Here is a 15,714-nt window from a genome sequence, read left to right as displayed (position 1 = left end):
TTTTTCAGCCACAAATTGTAAGAAGGGGCCAAAAAGCATCCACCAATCTGCGCCTTAACATGGCTGGCGAATGGATTTTTGGAACGCCACTATTGTGGGGGCCAAAAGGCGATGCTTCGATCTTGCTGTCCATCCAAAGGCTTGATTTTGAGGCTCTTTCGGAAATTCCCGACCGTCCCCCTCGAGCCTCGGTGCTTCGATCCTTCTTCCATAACGGCTTCGAATGGTATCGCAACAATTGTGAGCGGGCGTTATATTGCCTAGTTGAGGTATGAGTGTATTAGTGGCGGTTCTCAGGCGCGCTATTCATCAAATTCATTTGTTACCTTGATAGTCAGGGAGCACTTCTGTTCTTGGTCACCCTTGTTATTCTCCACCTCCTCTTCTCCTTTTTTTTTTCTGAATTTTGATTCTGCGACGCTGTCAGTTACCCGCAGGCCCAGTTCAGATTGTGTGTTTCTTCGTCACAGTTTTGGAACCTTGTTATAGATTTGCCATGGCTCCCGTGGAGGTGCCAGTATCCAGACGGCGTAGAGCCCAGCAGAAGCGATCCAAGACGGGCTGCCGCACCTGCCGGTAAGAATACAATTAACATATCTCGATGCAGTGAGGCAGCTCTGACAGCTCACTGGTACAGTGCTCGTCATATCAAATGCGACGAATCACCCGGTAGCGTCTGCCAAAACTGCACGTCGACTGGTCGCATATGCGAAGGATATGATATGTGCCGGCTGCCTCATAAACGAACTGATGTATATCTGCCTGACATTGCAAACCGTCTGTGTTGGATCATGAACTCGGACGAGAAAAGATGTTTTTCCTACTTCCATCATCACTCTATCTCCAGTTTGATTTCCTTCTTCGACTCACCATTGTGGCAAAAGCTTGTAAGGCAACTCAGTCACACTGAGCCTGCGGTCTATCATGCTGTGAATGTCCTCGGTGCGGTCCAAGAAGACTCAGAGGAATATGACATGCGTCTGGCAGGAGTCAACCTATATCGCCCTCGACACCGATTCGCCCTCGAACAGTCTGCACGATCCTATGCTCTTCTCAATAAACGACATGCATCTCATGATCCACAGTTCAAAGAGGTAACTCTAGTATGCTGTCTGCTGTTCACATTATCAGAGCTGTTACTGGGGCAGTATAATACAGCTTTGCGGCATCTCCGGAGTGGCCTGCAAATTCTAAATGAGGCAGCGACTTACACAAACTGCTTATCAGCCATCGACCAGTCTTTGGTCGAAGCCTTCGTGCGGTTGGACGCACAATCATCGCATTTCGGAACGGATGGGCCACTTTTGCATCTGAACAAGGAGGGAGAAGAGGCGTGGTCATACAGCGATACAATGTCATTACCTCGCAATGTGCAAGAGGCTCGACGGGAACTCAATCACGTATTAACCAAAGGCATTCCATTCCTCTCTGAGTGTTGGGCGCGTTCCAGTACGGAAATCAGACTCAACTATGACTCAATGCACTTCACGCAACAGAGCCTTCTTGCTTCTCTGGCTCAGCATAAGCAGCGATTCGAATTGTTTTGCGAACAGTCATATGCCACGCTCAGCCCGAAGGAACAACGAGGGGCGGAAATAATCCGATTGCACTACCTGGCTCAGATCTTGAGTATCAAGACCTGCTTTTTCCACGGGCCGATTCCGGGATATTTGACCACTGAATACGCGTCCTTATTATCCGCTCACGAAGCGCTGATGGCGAAATTTCCGGAGCGTTCCACAACCACGTTGGACAATGGCATCATCCCAGGACTGTATGTCGTGGCATCGAAATGTCCCGACTATCGTGTGCGCTTACGAGCAATTAAAGCTCTCCAGTCTTGGCCGCATTGCGAGGGCTTGATAAATTCCAACATAGCTGCTTCATTGGCCTTGGAATCTCTCAAACGAGAACTCATGGAAGGGAACAAGAATGAGTTGTCACTCATAATTGGGGATAACGAAGTAGAATTGGTTCGCTTCTTGTTTGACACCCTAAGTTCCACAGAACGTGCTGCACATTGGTCGATGATTAAAGCTTCTAGAATTCTGCAGGATGTACCATGAACCACAAACACTGTCCTCCGGGATTGATACCTTTCGACTGAGAGCACTCATAGTTATTAACAAGTTCGAACTCCTGATACCTTCTCACGAGGAACAATACTTTGCAGAAGCAGGGCCGTGATACTATGTTTCTATAATATCACCGAGGGCAGATATCCCGATGCAGGGCACATATTAGCATTCTATTGTCATCAAGATTCTATCCATAACTAGGCGCGATACATTGTATAACCGGAGGAAACCACGAACGGAGGAGAGCGAAAGATGACAAACCCTCTGTCGCTTACCCATTGAACAAGTCCATTATCCCAAAGTAGCCTCAAATACCGCAGTGTCAAAGCCCGCATCAGACTTCCAAACTTTGGTAACTTTGAACTCCGCCCTCTCGAGCAGGTCAATCCATTGCTTCTCCGTTCGCTCGAGGGCGGAAAAGACCTCCATCATATGGAGATCCAGTGTTGCGGATAGTACAGGAACATTGGCACCTTCGGGCATTACATGCTCATTGATGAGGAGGATTGAGTCGCTGGCCATCGCCTGGCGGATGTGACGCAGGACTTCCAGCGCCGGCTTGTCTGGCCAGTCATGCAGGACCGTCCGCATGTAGTAAGCCTTGGCATCTTTAATCGGCTGTCCCTCGAACATATTGATCTTGACAGCATTGATTCCTTCGGGGAGCGGCTCTTTAATATCGTCAATGACTTGAGGGAGGTCCTCGACAATGTATTTGCCTGGCAATTGTGGGAACCGTGCCTTGAGTGCTGTAATATCATGTCCCACACCACCACCGACATCAACTAAGGCAACTCGCTCTGGAGTTACCTGTAGCTTGTCCAGAACTGGATAAAACTCGAACCACTCAACACCGTAGTGTCGTTTGGACTCCGTCATTACTGAGTTGAACACACTTTGTATCTCAGGTCTTTTGCTCATCCAGTCGAAGTAATGCTCGTTCGTGTGATAGGCCAGTTGAAAGGGAGCATCATAAGCATCCGAAGGATTCTTGTAGCCCCTCGCTTCGAAATATTCAAAGTGTTTCGAGGTCATTTGCATATTTGTGTGACTAGTTTCGTTAGGATTAGGCTGATGGCGAAAGGCGACTAGACTTACAAATGCTTGATCATATCACCAGGCACTGATCCAGTTCCGAACAGCATGGCTGTCTGTGAAGGCCGATATGTTTCGGAGCTAGTTTCCTTGAAGATGGCATGAGAGCAAAGGAATCGCATAATACGTTCTACTCAGTGTAAGCGTGCCGTTTCTCGATATAACCCTTTCCAGTGCTGCAGGGCACATACTGAGAAGCTCCACGTCCCCTTTCGTTTTTGACGAAAGGTCTGCGAAAGTCATCTCGGCCCCGTTGGATGTGACGAAAGCATCGAAGATTCCCATGCCCTGGGCAACCCTGATTCCGGCAATTCCATAGTGCTATTTGGGTCAGCATGTATTCAGTTACACAGGAGCTTCGGCATCTTCTTACCCCAAAACAGTACTTTTGGATAATCTGGACCGGTGTCTCTAATGCGGACTGAAGCTGACCGATTGCCCCGAGAAGCTGCATACGCTCCTCTTCTTTGATGTTCTCTGGGGATGGGAGATTTGCCAGCGCGGACTTGAGGGTGGAAGTAAGATCCGACAGTGAGGTTGCCATGGTGGAGAGTGTTTAAAGAGATGTATATGAAAATGTTCGAGATGATAAAGGTGTGTACTACAATAGAAAGACCAGAGGTAGGCTGGGTTAACACTACCTTTATATATTATACCAAGTTCGGTCCATATCCTTACATTGACCGTAAACACCGGACTTCGGGCTAAGAATCCTGGAATACACCGAAGTACCGGGAACGATATGGTATAGACGCACCCACGAATGACAGTTCACGTTTGTTCTGTCGCTGTGGGATCTAGACCCACGGACTTATAATGTTATTAAGAAGTCACCTATCATGTTCTAGACTCAAATATAGTAGGTTTATAGTCCTGGAAATCGAAAACGTCAGCAAAACCCTCAATATCCGAATATGGTTTAGCTCGATATTGTACACGTTTCGACCAATCAACGGCTGTGGTTATGATCTGCGGGTCCGAGGTCATATCACCAAGTTACCTGGCAGTTGGAGGCAATGAATGTATTCCCATAAGCAATCACTCCGATTCCGAGTGTACAGATATAACCTGTGGGAGTGCGTTTTTTAATGAGAGAGAGTCTAATTCTTACTCAGCAGTGTGGTCAAGTGATGTTCGTAGTCTCCCAGCTACTAGTATCAATCGTCAAACCCCACAAGCAATTATATATAGTTCAATTAGTATAGCACGAACTTCTCCATGCTCTTAAATGACTAGAAATATGTTCGTCACGTCACTTTTCCCATATCTACTAGGCCGATCAAGAACGGTTCAATGGCGGCAGATGCCTCTCAAAGTACTTAGTATATATTATAACACCCAGTACAATACCTGCAAACTATACGAGCATATCCCTGCTGTTCTCAGACCTATCACGTATTTCGAGAGTTTGCTGAGACCAGATTTATATCTGATCAATCAAATCGCCAACTCGTCTTTCCTTCTACACTTTTACTATAGTCTACAAGGTTATATACAAGTCAAGAATTAGTACTTGTTTCGAACTATCGGAGTGGCAAGCGTGATGTAGGGAAGTGTGGAGAAGTGGACATTCCAGTCTTTAAGCAGCAAATGGACAAAAGCTGCCACAGGTAAATAAGATATAATGACGAAAGAATCTCCACATCTATCCATGTGTTCTGTTATAATCACTATCGGGAGACCCGCGTCCCCAGACTCGGCTTTTCCGGTTACCCCGGATTGTCCACGATCGTCCAATGACTACCGAAGAATGTTGGCCTCTGCTGCTCTCAAGCCCCTCCTCAACGCCTTCTCTATCACTATGTTGACCGGTGTGCAGCGACGATCCACCGCCGGGGGTTTTTAAAAACCCGCCCCTCTGCCGGCCCATGCGGACGCTTCGTTTTTGCTTGTCTTGGAAGTGGATCCGACTCGCCCAGTACGCAGTATGTCGGAGTCAATCAAGGAGTCCATCAGCCATCTCGAGACTGTTGCAGATGAACGGGGAGTTACAGGTTCTCTTGACATGAAAGAGCCGAATGTTGATCCGAATCATCCCCAGGTTAGCAAAGAAACTGTGAGTTTGGGTTACCGAGCTAACGTCGATAATCGCAGAACTGGTCCACAGCAGCGAAATTATGCACATATCTTACCGTCTGCTTCTACACCTTCCTCGGCAACGTAAACGGGAGTAACTTCACGGTCGCGACTCAAGCAGTTATCAAGGAATTCCACGTTTCGCAGACCCAAGCTGGCGAGCTAGTATGCTTTAACGTCTTCCTGCTAGGCTTGGGAAATGTCTTCTGGGTACCACTGATGCGCGTCGTCGGCAAGCGACCGGTCTACTTATTGTCTATGCTATCTCTCGCTATGATGAACGTCTGGTCTTCTCGCGCATCGAGCTATGGGGAACTGCTGGCTTCGCGGATCTTATCGGGGTTTGCCTCTGCTGCCGCAGACGCGACGGTGCCAGCGGTCGTGTCAGACATGATACCACCGCAGGATCGGGGTCATTATCTGATGTTCTTCCATTTGGCCCTCACCGCAGGACTTTTTATCGGCCCCTTGATCAACGCATATCTGGTTCAGGAAGAGGACTGGCGATGGATGTGTTATTTTCTAGCCATCGCCACGGCCGCGACATTTGTTATTGCCATTTTTACTGTCCGCGAGACCACGTATCTTCAAAAGAACGCGTTCGCCCCGAAGCGCAAGACGTGGCAGTGGATGTCCCTGACAGTGGGATATAACCCGGATGCGTCATTCTTTCGAACAGTGTCAGATATTGTGTGCAATGTAGCATATCCGCAGCTGCTCTGGGCAGCGTTCGCCATTGGTATCTCGGTCGGATGGTATGGCCTCTGCATGACCAATGCACATCTATCGCTTTTCTCACTGAAATCGATAGGAACATCGTCGTCCAATTAACTGCCTCGCGTACATTCACCGCACCCCCCTACAACTGGCCCGCAGGAAGCTTGGGGCTTCTCTCCCTATCCGGATTCATCGGCTCCGTGCTAGCCTTCTGGCTGGGTGGGCGATTGATCGACATTATCTCCACTCGCTATACAAACCGACAAGGAGGGCCGCGTCTACCGGAGTATCGACTCCCCGCCATCGTAATCCCTGGCGTCATTGGTCCAAGCGGAATTTTGATCTTCGGTCTTTGCATCGCGCATCAAACCCATTGGATCGGAGCGGCGTTCGGATACGCCATGCAGGCATTTGGCGTAGCGGCCATTTCCAACGTGGCAGTGACTTACTCCCTAGATTGTTACAGGCCGGTCTGTGTGCCCTCTCCCCCCAATTGCTTAGCTCATAGCTTTAGTTAAAATGACCCACGGGACTAATGTTGAACAGATTACCGGCGAAGCTTTGGTCGTTATCTTTACTGTGCGCAATACCATCGGTATGCTGCTGTCCCTTTATGCGGCCGACTGGATTCAGCGTCAGGGTCCCGCCCCTGTCTTTGGGGAGATGATGGCCATTCAGGTCGCTAGTATCTTACTCGCTATTCCTCTTTTTATCTGGGGTAAACGGTTACGGGCTGTGACATCTCGGTATGGACCGATGAAGCGATTCCAGGATCAGGTCGAGTCATGAAATATATAGACGACTTGGCGTGGAGTTACGGGGGTCGCATTTCATAACCTTTGCTCTCTTAACTTTCTCTGCTGTGTATGTAAATGAGGACAATGCATATTTTGGTTCAGACATGAGAATGACATGCCCCATATTTACTGAGTATCAAATCAAGAACAGGACAAATAGCACTCCGTAATCACAGATGTTATCAAGCGGACACGGTGCAAATGTGGGGATCTGACTAGGCAACACGAAAGTTTAGGTCCTCGTGGAGACAGTGTAATGTAGCACTAATAAGCTCTCTTGACAGGGGTTCCATCAAAATGAAACCAACCATGGCCGACGGAATCCGGCGTCCTGAATTCTAGGCAGAACCATAAAGAAGGACACAAGTGATTGTGCAATACGTTGCACCCCCGCACAAGCAAAGATTAGTGAACATTGGCCTTTCAAGACGTTCCTGATCCAGTAAATTGGTAGAAGCATTGAAGCATCGAAGCATCGAAGCATACGGAGTAGAGAACTGCGGATACGAACCTCCTAGCATATTCAGTGGCGAAGCCGGCGCGGAAAATAATTCCATAGCAGTTAACACCATGGCTGACTGGTCCAATACAGCTGCACTGCAATCCATGGTTATTTACCTGGCCTAGTAAATTACACAAATGTCGGATAGTGGCCTAGACGCCACGCTACCAACATTGCGTGAAGTCTATATCTTGCTAAGAACTTAAGAAGTTCTGCAGCCAGTTTGGCTTCGGCATTGCTCGGCGCCGGGTTTACCGGCTAATGGCTGTCAGTCGCTGATTGAAGGGGGCTTTAATTTATTTTCTTCAGAAACTTTCCTGAAGACAAGACTTTTGTTTTGTCGCGCCATTTTAGTGTGTACCGGCATACAGGTACGTAGTTATTCAGCTAGCAGCCGCTTTAGACGCTAGGAAATATGACTAGATTTACAATAAATTGCTGGTCACATCTATCCTGTCAATAGTTGAATATGCCACTCAGGTAGAGACCCTATGCTATGCGATATATCCCCCCTCCCCAGAAAAAAAAAAAAAAAAACTCGCGTGAGGGTGCTGAGATGGCTCAAGTATGGCAGCAAATATCCATTTCAAGAATTCTGCATCCCCTCGCTTAACTTCCAGCTTTTTGCAAAAAGACTAGTGAAAAGCATAACAGATTAATTGTCTAATAGTGCAAGTGATGTGGCGTCTTCGTGCACACGATGTGGATCTTTGAGGGCTAATGAAATGTTTAACCGAGCCATAGGAAGTTTTTCCGGTCCCCAATCTCTGGGTTGGCTCCAAGATCCACTCCTTATAACAAGTGAAATTTCCTATCTGAAGATCCTTTTGGGAAAGACAGCTTGATCGACAGGAGTTGAGGAAACGGTGGCAAAAATAAAATTAATGCAAACCATGTTTCTTAAGATTTGCCGACGTGAATGGAACCAGGGCTGAGACTGTCACGCTCGGGTCTCCGACTAATGATTTCCCCGTGTTTTTTTCCGCTTGTGCGAGATCATCTCGACCCCGTAAATACTGTACAACTTGTGGCAACTGTTGAAGTAAGGGGGATTACCGGTCAGGCTGGTGCAGCAGCCCGGGATGCCAAGTGACCATAGTGCCATAGTGGTCAATGAAGGCCAAGTCTAGCAAAGAGGGGACAAAACCCACCACCCTCGCATGTTCATGCGCGCCATTACACTAGGACCAATACTCGTGACTCGTTTTGGCAGGTATTCTCAAAACGGGACTCTCTTCTAATCGGCAGATTTGCTATCTTCTACGTTCTAAGACACGGCATTGGCCTCGGCAATACTTGTGTAGCCTTAAGCCCAAGAAGGAATAATGTCACTGATAGAGGGAGGGGATTCTGGAGACCAATCTATTCGGGCATGTCCGGAGTTGAGACTGCAATTCCGCTTAAGGACAGGCACTCGTGGCTAAATGTATAGGGAAGGCATACGCATCTTTCCGGGGTACCACCGAATCGCTGGCTCAGACACGGTCGAAGAATCTCCGACCCACGCGTCGAGTCTGTCATGAATAGAGATTAGGTTTAGCTAAGAGAACGTGTAAGGTCGTCGAAGACTCGAAGGAAGCCCAAGATTTGGATATCCAGCCAGGTGGCTTCCATGATCCCTGTCGTAACACGATAGTGTGTGTCGATCAAATCCGCTAGGATACGAGACTATCCAGATTTGAGATATCGACAGGCGACGCCACCTGTGCAGTAGACGGAGTACAGTAAAGGTATTGACCCGGCTATACGGCCAGTCCTATTGTTTGCCTGACCCTCCACTTCCCGCGCTTTTCACCCCTCGCCTCAGCCCCGTTCCAAGAATTCAAGTACCTTTGGATCCACCTTGTGGGTGACACAATGTGAATGTCCAGTTGCTAAAAGTCGAATTCTGAATTCCGGACACCCCCTGTGATGGATGTCAGATTGGCCCTTGCTCACAGGTACGACGATTCAACCACTTGTGTACCATGGCGTGAAGATCTGGAAAGTGTCGGGGAGGAGAAGATTTCTCGAAAAAGTATACTGCTCACGAATGGACTTATCATTTCACCTAAAAGCTTCCCCAGACAGCAGTCTTAGACGTCATTGAATACTAATCAAAGTTTTACGAGACCCAGACACATGGTCTCGGACTGCAGTCTAAGCGTATGCTATATTAAAAAGTTATCTTTAGTCTGCAGAAGCCAATAACCTAGTACGGGCCAAGGATGAATAAAGGTAACCATAGGCGCCCATCTGCAATAATGTAATCTCTTTGCTTCCTTAATTTTACCCATGAATTCAGCAAGATCTTATCCGTAACCGCCCTTTCCTTTCTCATCGTATTGTAAAGAGTCCGTCAAGATCGTCCATATGAAGGATACTCATTGCGAGTCTCTCCGATAGAGACTGGTAAAACAAACATGGCGGACAGCACAATAATACCGGCGATGTCGCCGCCGGCAGGAAAGACATCCAACTTCATTGACCCCCCATACATTGGGACGAAATTCCTTGTCGTCAATTGCGTCTTTCTACCAATCGCAACTATTGCGCTGCTGATCCGGACATGGACACGGTTGTTTATCGTGCGCAGTTTTCGCTGGGATGACTGTGAGTCTCTCGTTGACACTGATAGCTTCACATCTACTAACAGAAAGACCAGATCTTATGATCATGGCTCTGGTACGTTAGTATCATTGCGGTTCAACCGTCATCGTAACAAACCCACTAATGCGACCTCTTTCGCTCTTTGCAGCTTCTATCCGCCGCCATGACCGGAGTCACTTTGGAGAGTAAGACTCCCCCACCGTCAATGAAGACATGGTTAGAATAGGGTGGTTGACAGTCGCAAATAGTGTTAAATTGGGGTCTGGGAAGACACATGTGGGACGTCCCGGCCGAATATCTGTCACCATGGTTTATGAAAGTACGATTGATCATCTCCGGCATACACACCAGTCGCACACTAACAGCCTCTCAAGCTAAACGTCATTGCCGCCATCCTTTACTGCGCCGGGACTGGTTTTACTAAAGTTTCCGTTCTTGTCTTCTATATGCGCATCTTCCCTAGTCGCAATTTCCACCGCGCCGTTTGGGCGATCGTTTTCATCGCAGCCGGATACAGCGTGGCCAGTGTCCTGGCCAATGTTCTCAGTTGTACCCCCGTTGATAAAGCGTGGTATCCCACCAAAGCCGGTACCTGTATGAACCGGCCGGTGTTCTATTTCGCCAATGCTGGATTGGGAATATTTACAGATTTCGCGACGGTGATTGTGCCCATGTGAGTCTCGCTCGCTCGCTATCAGTTACAGTCTCTTTGTAACGAATGCTAACATACTGTTTCCCCCGACAGCCCCTGGTTACGTCGATTGCAGATGCCAACACGCCAGAAGATCGCGGTCAGCTGCATCTTAGCAATGGGATGCTTGTGAGTGATCGCAATATCAATGGCATGAAGAATATCACTCACAGTATTGTAGTGTTGGCGTCGTCAGTTGTATCCGATTATCAACATTATACACTCTTCTCAAAAGCCCCGATCTCACCTGTAAGTGTCTCCAGACGGACCAGCCATGGATATTTCTCTCGCTAACACGTTTCGCCCTGTAGGGAGCACGACAGACGCCCTGATGTGGTGTACGATCGAGTTAAACCTTGGAATCACCGGTGGTTGCATTACAGCCGTGCGCCCCTTCGTTCGTCGTTACTTTCCTCATCTTCTGGGTCTATCATATGGGAATGGTTACAAATATGACTCGTCGTCTCGCAAGTACGGCCTTCCACTGGGCTCCGTTCCTCGCGCCAACGTACCCGATTTTTCGAATGCTCGCAGTAACCAATATTCGACCCACACGACGACGACGACAGTTATGCCAGCGGCTGACAATGGGAGCGAAGAACATATCTTACAATATCCAGAAATGCCTGCGAAGAGCGTCGATGGCATTGGCATTGTCCGGACGGTTGAGTTCGACGTGGAGAACTCAAGTGCCCGGAGGTAATTTTCTACTTTCTTTAATTTTTCCTAATGTTTTCATGGAATTTAATACCTACTCAGCATTTTTTTTTTTTTTATAGCGTCGCGTTCAGGAGTTGGTGGGTGGCAACGTTGTATAACTTCATCGGTGTTGGGACGACAAAAACGACTACGAAGCGACCATGCATTATTAATCGGCGGCAAAGAACAAACAACAAATTCGGATGTGCATTGTTTATAATTTATTAGAAATACTAGAAAAAATCGACTACTGAATTTCGAACCTCGGAACCTGAGCTTGAGTGGGCCTCTCAGCGAACTTTACTAGTTTGGTTGCTAGAGCAGGTAGAAATGCTGCTAGAGATCTGCTAATATCAACTAATCTCCCAGACTAACTGCAGTAGGCCCTTCCGCCGATGATAATGCCGATTATCATTGGCCCAGTCCACCAATAATCTCCGCATAAGTGCGTCTTTTATGGGTTTGGACCGAACGGCGCCCTTTGGCAATCTCAGGAACGCGCACATGGGCACTGCCGATGTTCTCCACCATGAAGAATGTTCTCCCTTCTACCTTCTAACTGCTCATTCCTCCCTGAATTGCGCGGTGCGTCATGACTCGGTCCGGACGGAGTCTCCAGTAACGGTCATTTCTCCAGCCGACGGCTCCCTGAATCATGTATCCACCTTGGCTCGATATTGAACCGGCCTTTTTAATCCTTCGCTTCCCCCGACCGGAACTACAGTTCAGTTCGATCAACTGAGCAGAGCTCTTTCCTGTCACCATGCGCGTCGGTTCTATTATTCTGCCCCTGGCGGGTTCTCTCTTGGCTGAGGCCTCTTCGGTTTCCGGCGGTTGCAGCGCCCTCAAGGGACAGGTCAACAGTGCCCTCTTCTACCCGGACAGCGCTGTTTACGAGTATGAAGCGCAGAATTTCTGGTCCAACACGGAAATCATGAGCCCCGGATGTGTTTTCCGCCCGCAATCGAGCGCTCAATTGGGCGAAGGAGTGAAGGCACTGGTCGATGCCAACGCCCAGTTCGCAGTGCGCGGCGGCGGTCATATGGGTATTCGGGTACGTGGGAAATCTTTCCGGCATAAATATGGCAGTTCTAATCCATTCTAGGGTTCAAACAATATCGACAATGGTGTGCTCATTGTTATGTCCAACCTGACCACTCTGGAATTGTCCAGCGATCAGTCGATCGTGTCGGTCGGCCCATCTCACAGGTGAGAATGCCCTATTCATAGTGAGGGGGAAAACTTTATCTAAGACTAATTGCGTGAGTCTAGATGGGAGGACGTCTACGCTTATCTCGCCGATTATGGCCTCGCCGCGGCGGGTGGCCGTCTGGGCCCCGTCGGTGTCCCCGGATTGCTTTTGGCCGGTGGTGTCAACTTCTATGGTAACCAGGTTGGCTGGTCTTGCAACACCGTCGTCAACTACGAGATCGTCCTGGCCGACGGTTCCATCGTGCAAGCCAACAAGACCAATTATTCCGATCTGTTCTGGGCCCTGAAGGGAGGCAGCAGCAACTTCGGTCTGGTCACTCGCTTTGATTTGGAGACTATCAAGTCGCCCAAGGTCTGGGCTGGTACCCACACTGTGTCCTCGGAATATGTAGACCAATTCCTAGAGGTATGTTACGTTCGCAGCATTCCAGACTGCTAGATATTGTTCTAACGACGCGTAGGCTGCGGCTACCTATGCATCCAATATCTCGGACCCCAAGACTCACATTGTGCCGGCGCTGGTTCCCGGTGACGACCTCTTGGCTTCGGTCATCCTCTTCTACGATAGTGAGGATACCAGCTATCCCGAGATCTTCAAGCCCTTCACCGATATCCCCGCCGTGAGCAGCACCCTGGACTTCAAGACCTTGTCGGAGTTCGCTGCCGAGACTGGAGCCATGGTCATCCCTCACATCAAGTACGTTTAAACACCTGTAGTTGTCCAAAAAGTAGTTCAGTGACTGACGTTATTTAGCGACGTGTTTGTTGCTGGCACTGTCGTCGGTACCACCTACGCCGAGCTGCTTCAGGGCATCACCATCATCAACACCACTTTCTTCGAGCACTTACCCAAGCTTTATGACCAGATCCCCGCCGCCAACATCTCCACCATCCAGCTGGACTGGCAGCCCATTGGTGCCGACTGGATGAAGGCCTCGGAGGAGAAGGGTGGCAATGCTCTCGGACTGGACTCATCCAAGATCTACCTCTGCTATGCCGAGGTTGTCGAATGGATTGGCTCCAGCTACGACGACATCGTCGCTCAGTGGGTGGAGGAAACCACCTATGCGATCAACAATGCCACCCAGAAGGCCGGCCTTTATGACGCATTCAACTACATGGGTGATGCTGCCGGATTCCAGTCCATCTTCCCCGGATACGGCGAGGAGAACGTCTCCAAGTTGCAGACCATTGCCAAGAAATACGACCCCAACCAGGTCTTCCAGACTTTGATGCCGGGCGGCTTCAAGATCTATTAATCAATTTCTTCTTGTACAGTATAGTATATAGTCAAGCCCGGTGTCCTTACAAGGTCCTTTAATATACATACAATAATATTCATTGATGTTTCATTCACAGATGTATTAGATTCTCCAAGAGACTTATTTGCCTGCCACTCATCGTAAAACCAGCGTCCAGCGCTCCGATCCATTCATCCCTCACATATAAGAGTGAAATCATAATGAGTGACACAAGACCCTTAGCTCGAACCCTACAGGCCAGCCGCTTGGACCAAGAACTGAGCGGCCTCCTGGGCATTGGAACCATAAGACAGGTGAGCCATGAAGTTCATACCGTTCTGGCAAACGGGGTCCCCAGAAGCACAGTACTCCTTCACCTTAGAGGAGGCGAGCTGGCCAACACCCTGTGTCTTGAACGGGTCACCGAACAAAACAGCACCGGAGATGGCATCGGCGCCGACCTTGCTGGCAGCGTTGTGCACGACCATAGCTCCCTGGGAGTATCCACCCAGAACGATCTTGGTGTTCGGGCACTGCTTCTTGGCCTGCTGGATGAGCTCGGCCATCTTAGGTCCACCCGATGCGCCCATCATGGCATTTCCCTGTTTTTCTCCGTGAGTATCTGTCTGGCTTGATTATTTTGAAATATTGGGAGAAAGTATGACATACAGCAGCATCGGCAGGGTAATCAACACCCTGCACGGTGACCTTGTTTCCGGTCAAAGAGGCCAGCTGATTGGCGACGGGGGGTCCAACGACCGATCCCATGTTTCCCATTTCACTTGTTCCGCGGGCGAAAATAAAGGTCAGCTCCTGACAGCCGGAGTTCTGAGTCACTCCGTTCTCTGTAATCGAAGCACGTTTAGTTAATCCGGGTAAGCCACCAGAAGAAGAACCGCCTAGCAAACTGCTCAGGTCGGGAATGTTACCAGTGCTGGATCCAAGGCCGGGGATACCGCTGCCGGATGAAGAAGAGCCGCCGAGACCGGGGATAAGGGAGGAAAGGCTGCCGAGACCATTGCTGGTGGAAGAGCCACCGAGTCCCGGGATGAGAGAGGCGAGACTTCCAAGTCCGCTGCCGGTGGAGGAGCCACCGAGTCCCGGGAGGCTGCTGCCAGAGGAAGAACCCAGGCCGGGGAGGCTGCCGCCGGAGCTGCCCAGACCAGGGAACAGAGAAGCGAGACTACCCAAGCCGCTGTCTGTGGAAGAACCGGAGGAGCTACCGAGGCCGGGGAGGGAGCCCATTCCTGGGAGCTGACGGCTTTCAACCGTCTTGGTCGGGGCAGCGAGAGCACCGCCAACGAGAGCGAGGGCCGCGATAGCCTTCATCTTTGCTTTGTTTCGGAGGAGATTGATGATTCAAAGAATGACAAGAGCACAGCTCTGATAACGAATGACGGTCGATGGGAATGAACGGTAGAGAAAGAATGGATTGGATCCGCTGGGATGGACGAGACAAATTCCTGAAGATGCGGACGAGGATGAGGGTTTTTATACCCCTTTTCCCATACTATCCCAGCATCGCGACAGGGATAAGGTTTTGATGCCTTGGCTACATGGGTATAGTGCTCCTCCGTATTCGGGGGAGGATCTATGGTTAAGACAGTGGGTCCGGTTTCATCCTTCCTGAGGGTTTTGGCATCGGTCGTTGTTAGTATTAAACTGTTTTTAACCTAGTACCCCAGGGACGTTCGAGACGCACTGCGCGTTCAACGGTCAATTCCCCGATGATATCTGCCACTGAATTTACTTAAATTCTGGCTGGAGTATTTTAGCATTCTACATACTTAAATCATGAATCAGTGCGGCATTGCTCGCACAATTCGCATTGTGTGTATGCTATGCATAGGAGAGACTGCTCGGGATTTTTCTACCGAATCCAGAATGCCGATCTAACTCGAACCATACCAAGAACAATGTTAGTGGTGCGTGAATCAGGGAACAGTTCCTGGAAGGATGAACGGTGCGTGGTTATCGGCCGATCAATCTCACGCTAAATTCGAAGGAGCCTTGCAAG

The 15,714-nt window shown here is 49.3% G+C and overlaps 6 protein-coding genes across 6 annotated transcripts; 4 read left to right on the top strand and 2 right to left on the bottom strand.

Annotated features, from left to right (window-relative positions):
- The first annotated feature begins 233 nt into the window (after positions 1-233).
- On the top strand, positions 234-2,329 carry BDV27DRAFT_171701 (Zn(II)2Cys6 transcription factor domain-containing protein). The gene is made up of 2 exons (XM_032075667.1): positions 234-576; positions 638-2,329. The coding sequence occupies exons 1-2, from the start codon at positions 497-499 to the stop codon at positions 2,064-2,066; spliced, it is 1,509 nt and encodes a 502-aa protein (XP_031933055.1). The 5' UTR covers positions 234-496; the 3' UTR covers positions 2,067-2,329.
- Positions 2,330-2,369: 40 nt separating this feature from the next.
- Positions 2,370-3,717, bottom strand: BDV27DRAFT_140872 (S-adenosyl-L-methionine-dependent methyltransferase; the record flags this gene model as incomplete). The annotated part of the gene is made up of 4 exons (XM_032069741.1): positions 2,370-3,129; positions 3,177-3,303; positions 3,365-3,494; positions 3,547-3,717. 4 exons carry the CDS (start codon positions 3,715-3,717, stop codon positions 2,370-2,372), a joined length of 1,188 nt encoding a protein of 395 aa, XP_031933054.1.
- A 1,383-nt stretch (positions 3,718-5,100) lies between these two features.
- On the top strand, positions 5,101-6,755 carry BDV27DRAFT_171698 (major facilitator superfamily domain-containing protein; the record flags this gene model as incomplete). Its single annotated transcript, XM_032075666.1, has 4 exons — positions 5,101-5,214; positions 5,268-6,004; positions 6,061-6,436; positions 6,513-6,755. 4 exons carry the CDS (start codon positions 5,101-5,103, stop codon positions 6,753-6,755), a joined length of 1,470 nt encoding a protein of 489 aa, XP_031933053.1.
- A 2,912-nt stretch (positions 6,756-9,667) lies between these two features.
- Positions 9,668-11,248, top strand: BDV27DRAFT_140870 (uncharacterized protein; the record flags this gene model as incomplete). The annotated part of the gene is made up of 6 exons (XM_032069740.1): positions 9,668-9,857; positions 10,103-10,173; positions 10,229-10,527; positions 10,600-10,674; positions 10,727-10,794; positions 10,857-11,248. The coding sequence occupies 6 exons, from the start codon at positions 9,668-9,670 to the stop codon at positions 11,246-11,248; spliced, it is 1,095 nt and encodes a 364-aa protein (XP_031933052.1).
- Positions 11,249-11,821: 573 nt separating this feature from the next.
- Positions 11,822-13,715, top strand: BDV27DRAFT_171696 (FAD-binding oxidoreductase; the record flags this gene model as incomplete). Its single annotated transcript, XM_032075665.1, has 5 exons — positions 11,822-12,298; positions 12,350-12,453; positions 12,517-12,862; positions 12,918-13,153; positions 13,211-13,715. The coding sequence occupies exons 1-5, from the start codon at positions 12,008-12,010 to the stop codon at positions 13,713-13,715; spliced, it is 1,482 nt and encodes a 493-aa protein (XP_031933051.1). The 5' UTR covers positions 11,822-12,007.
- A 233-nt stretch (positions 13,716-13,948) lies between these two features.
- Positions 13,949-15,026, bottom strand: BDV27DRAFT_140868 (carbohydrate esterase family 5 protein; the record flags this gene model as incomplete). The annotated part of the gene is made up of 3 exons (XM_032069739.1): positions 13,949-14,299; positions 14,367-14,542; positions 14,921-15,026. 3 exons carry the CDS (start codon positions 15,024-15,026, stop codon positions 13,949-13,951), a joined length of 633 nt encoding a protein of 210 aa, XP_031933050.1.
- Between the last annotated feature and the right edge of the window lie 688 nt (positions 15,027-15,714).

This window comes from Aspergillus caelatus (genome assembly GCF_009193585.1).
Source record: "Aspergillus caelatus strain CBS 763.97 unplaced genomic scaffold BDV27scaffold_7, whole genome shotgun sequence".
Classification (NCBI taxonomy): domain Eukaryota; kingdom Fungi; phylum Ascomycota; class Eurotiomycetes; order Eurotiales; family Aspergillaceae; genus Aspergillus; species Aspergillus caelatus.
Note: the sequence above shows the minus strand (reverse complement) of the source record. Positions and strands in the feature narration are given on the sequence as shown.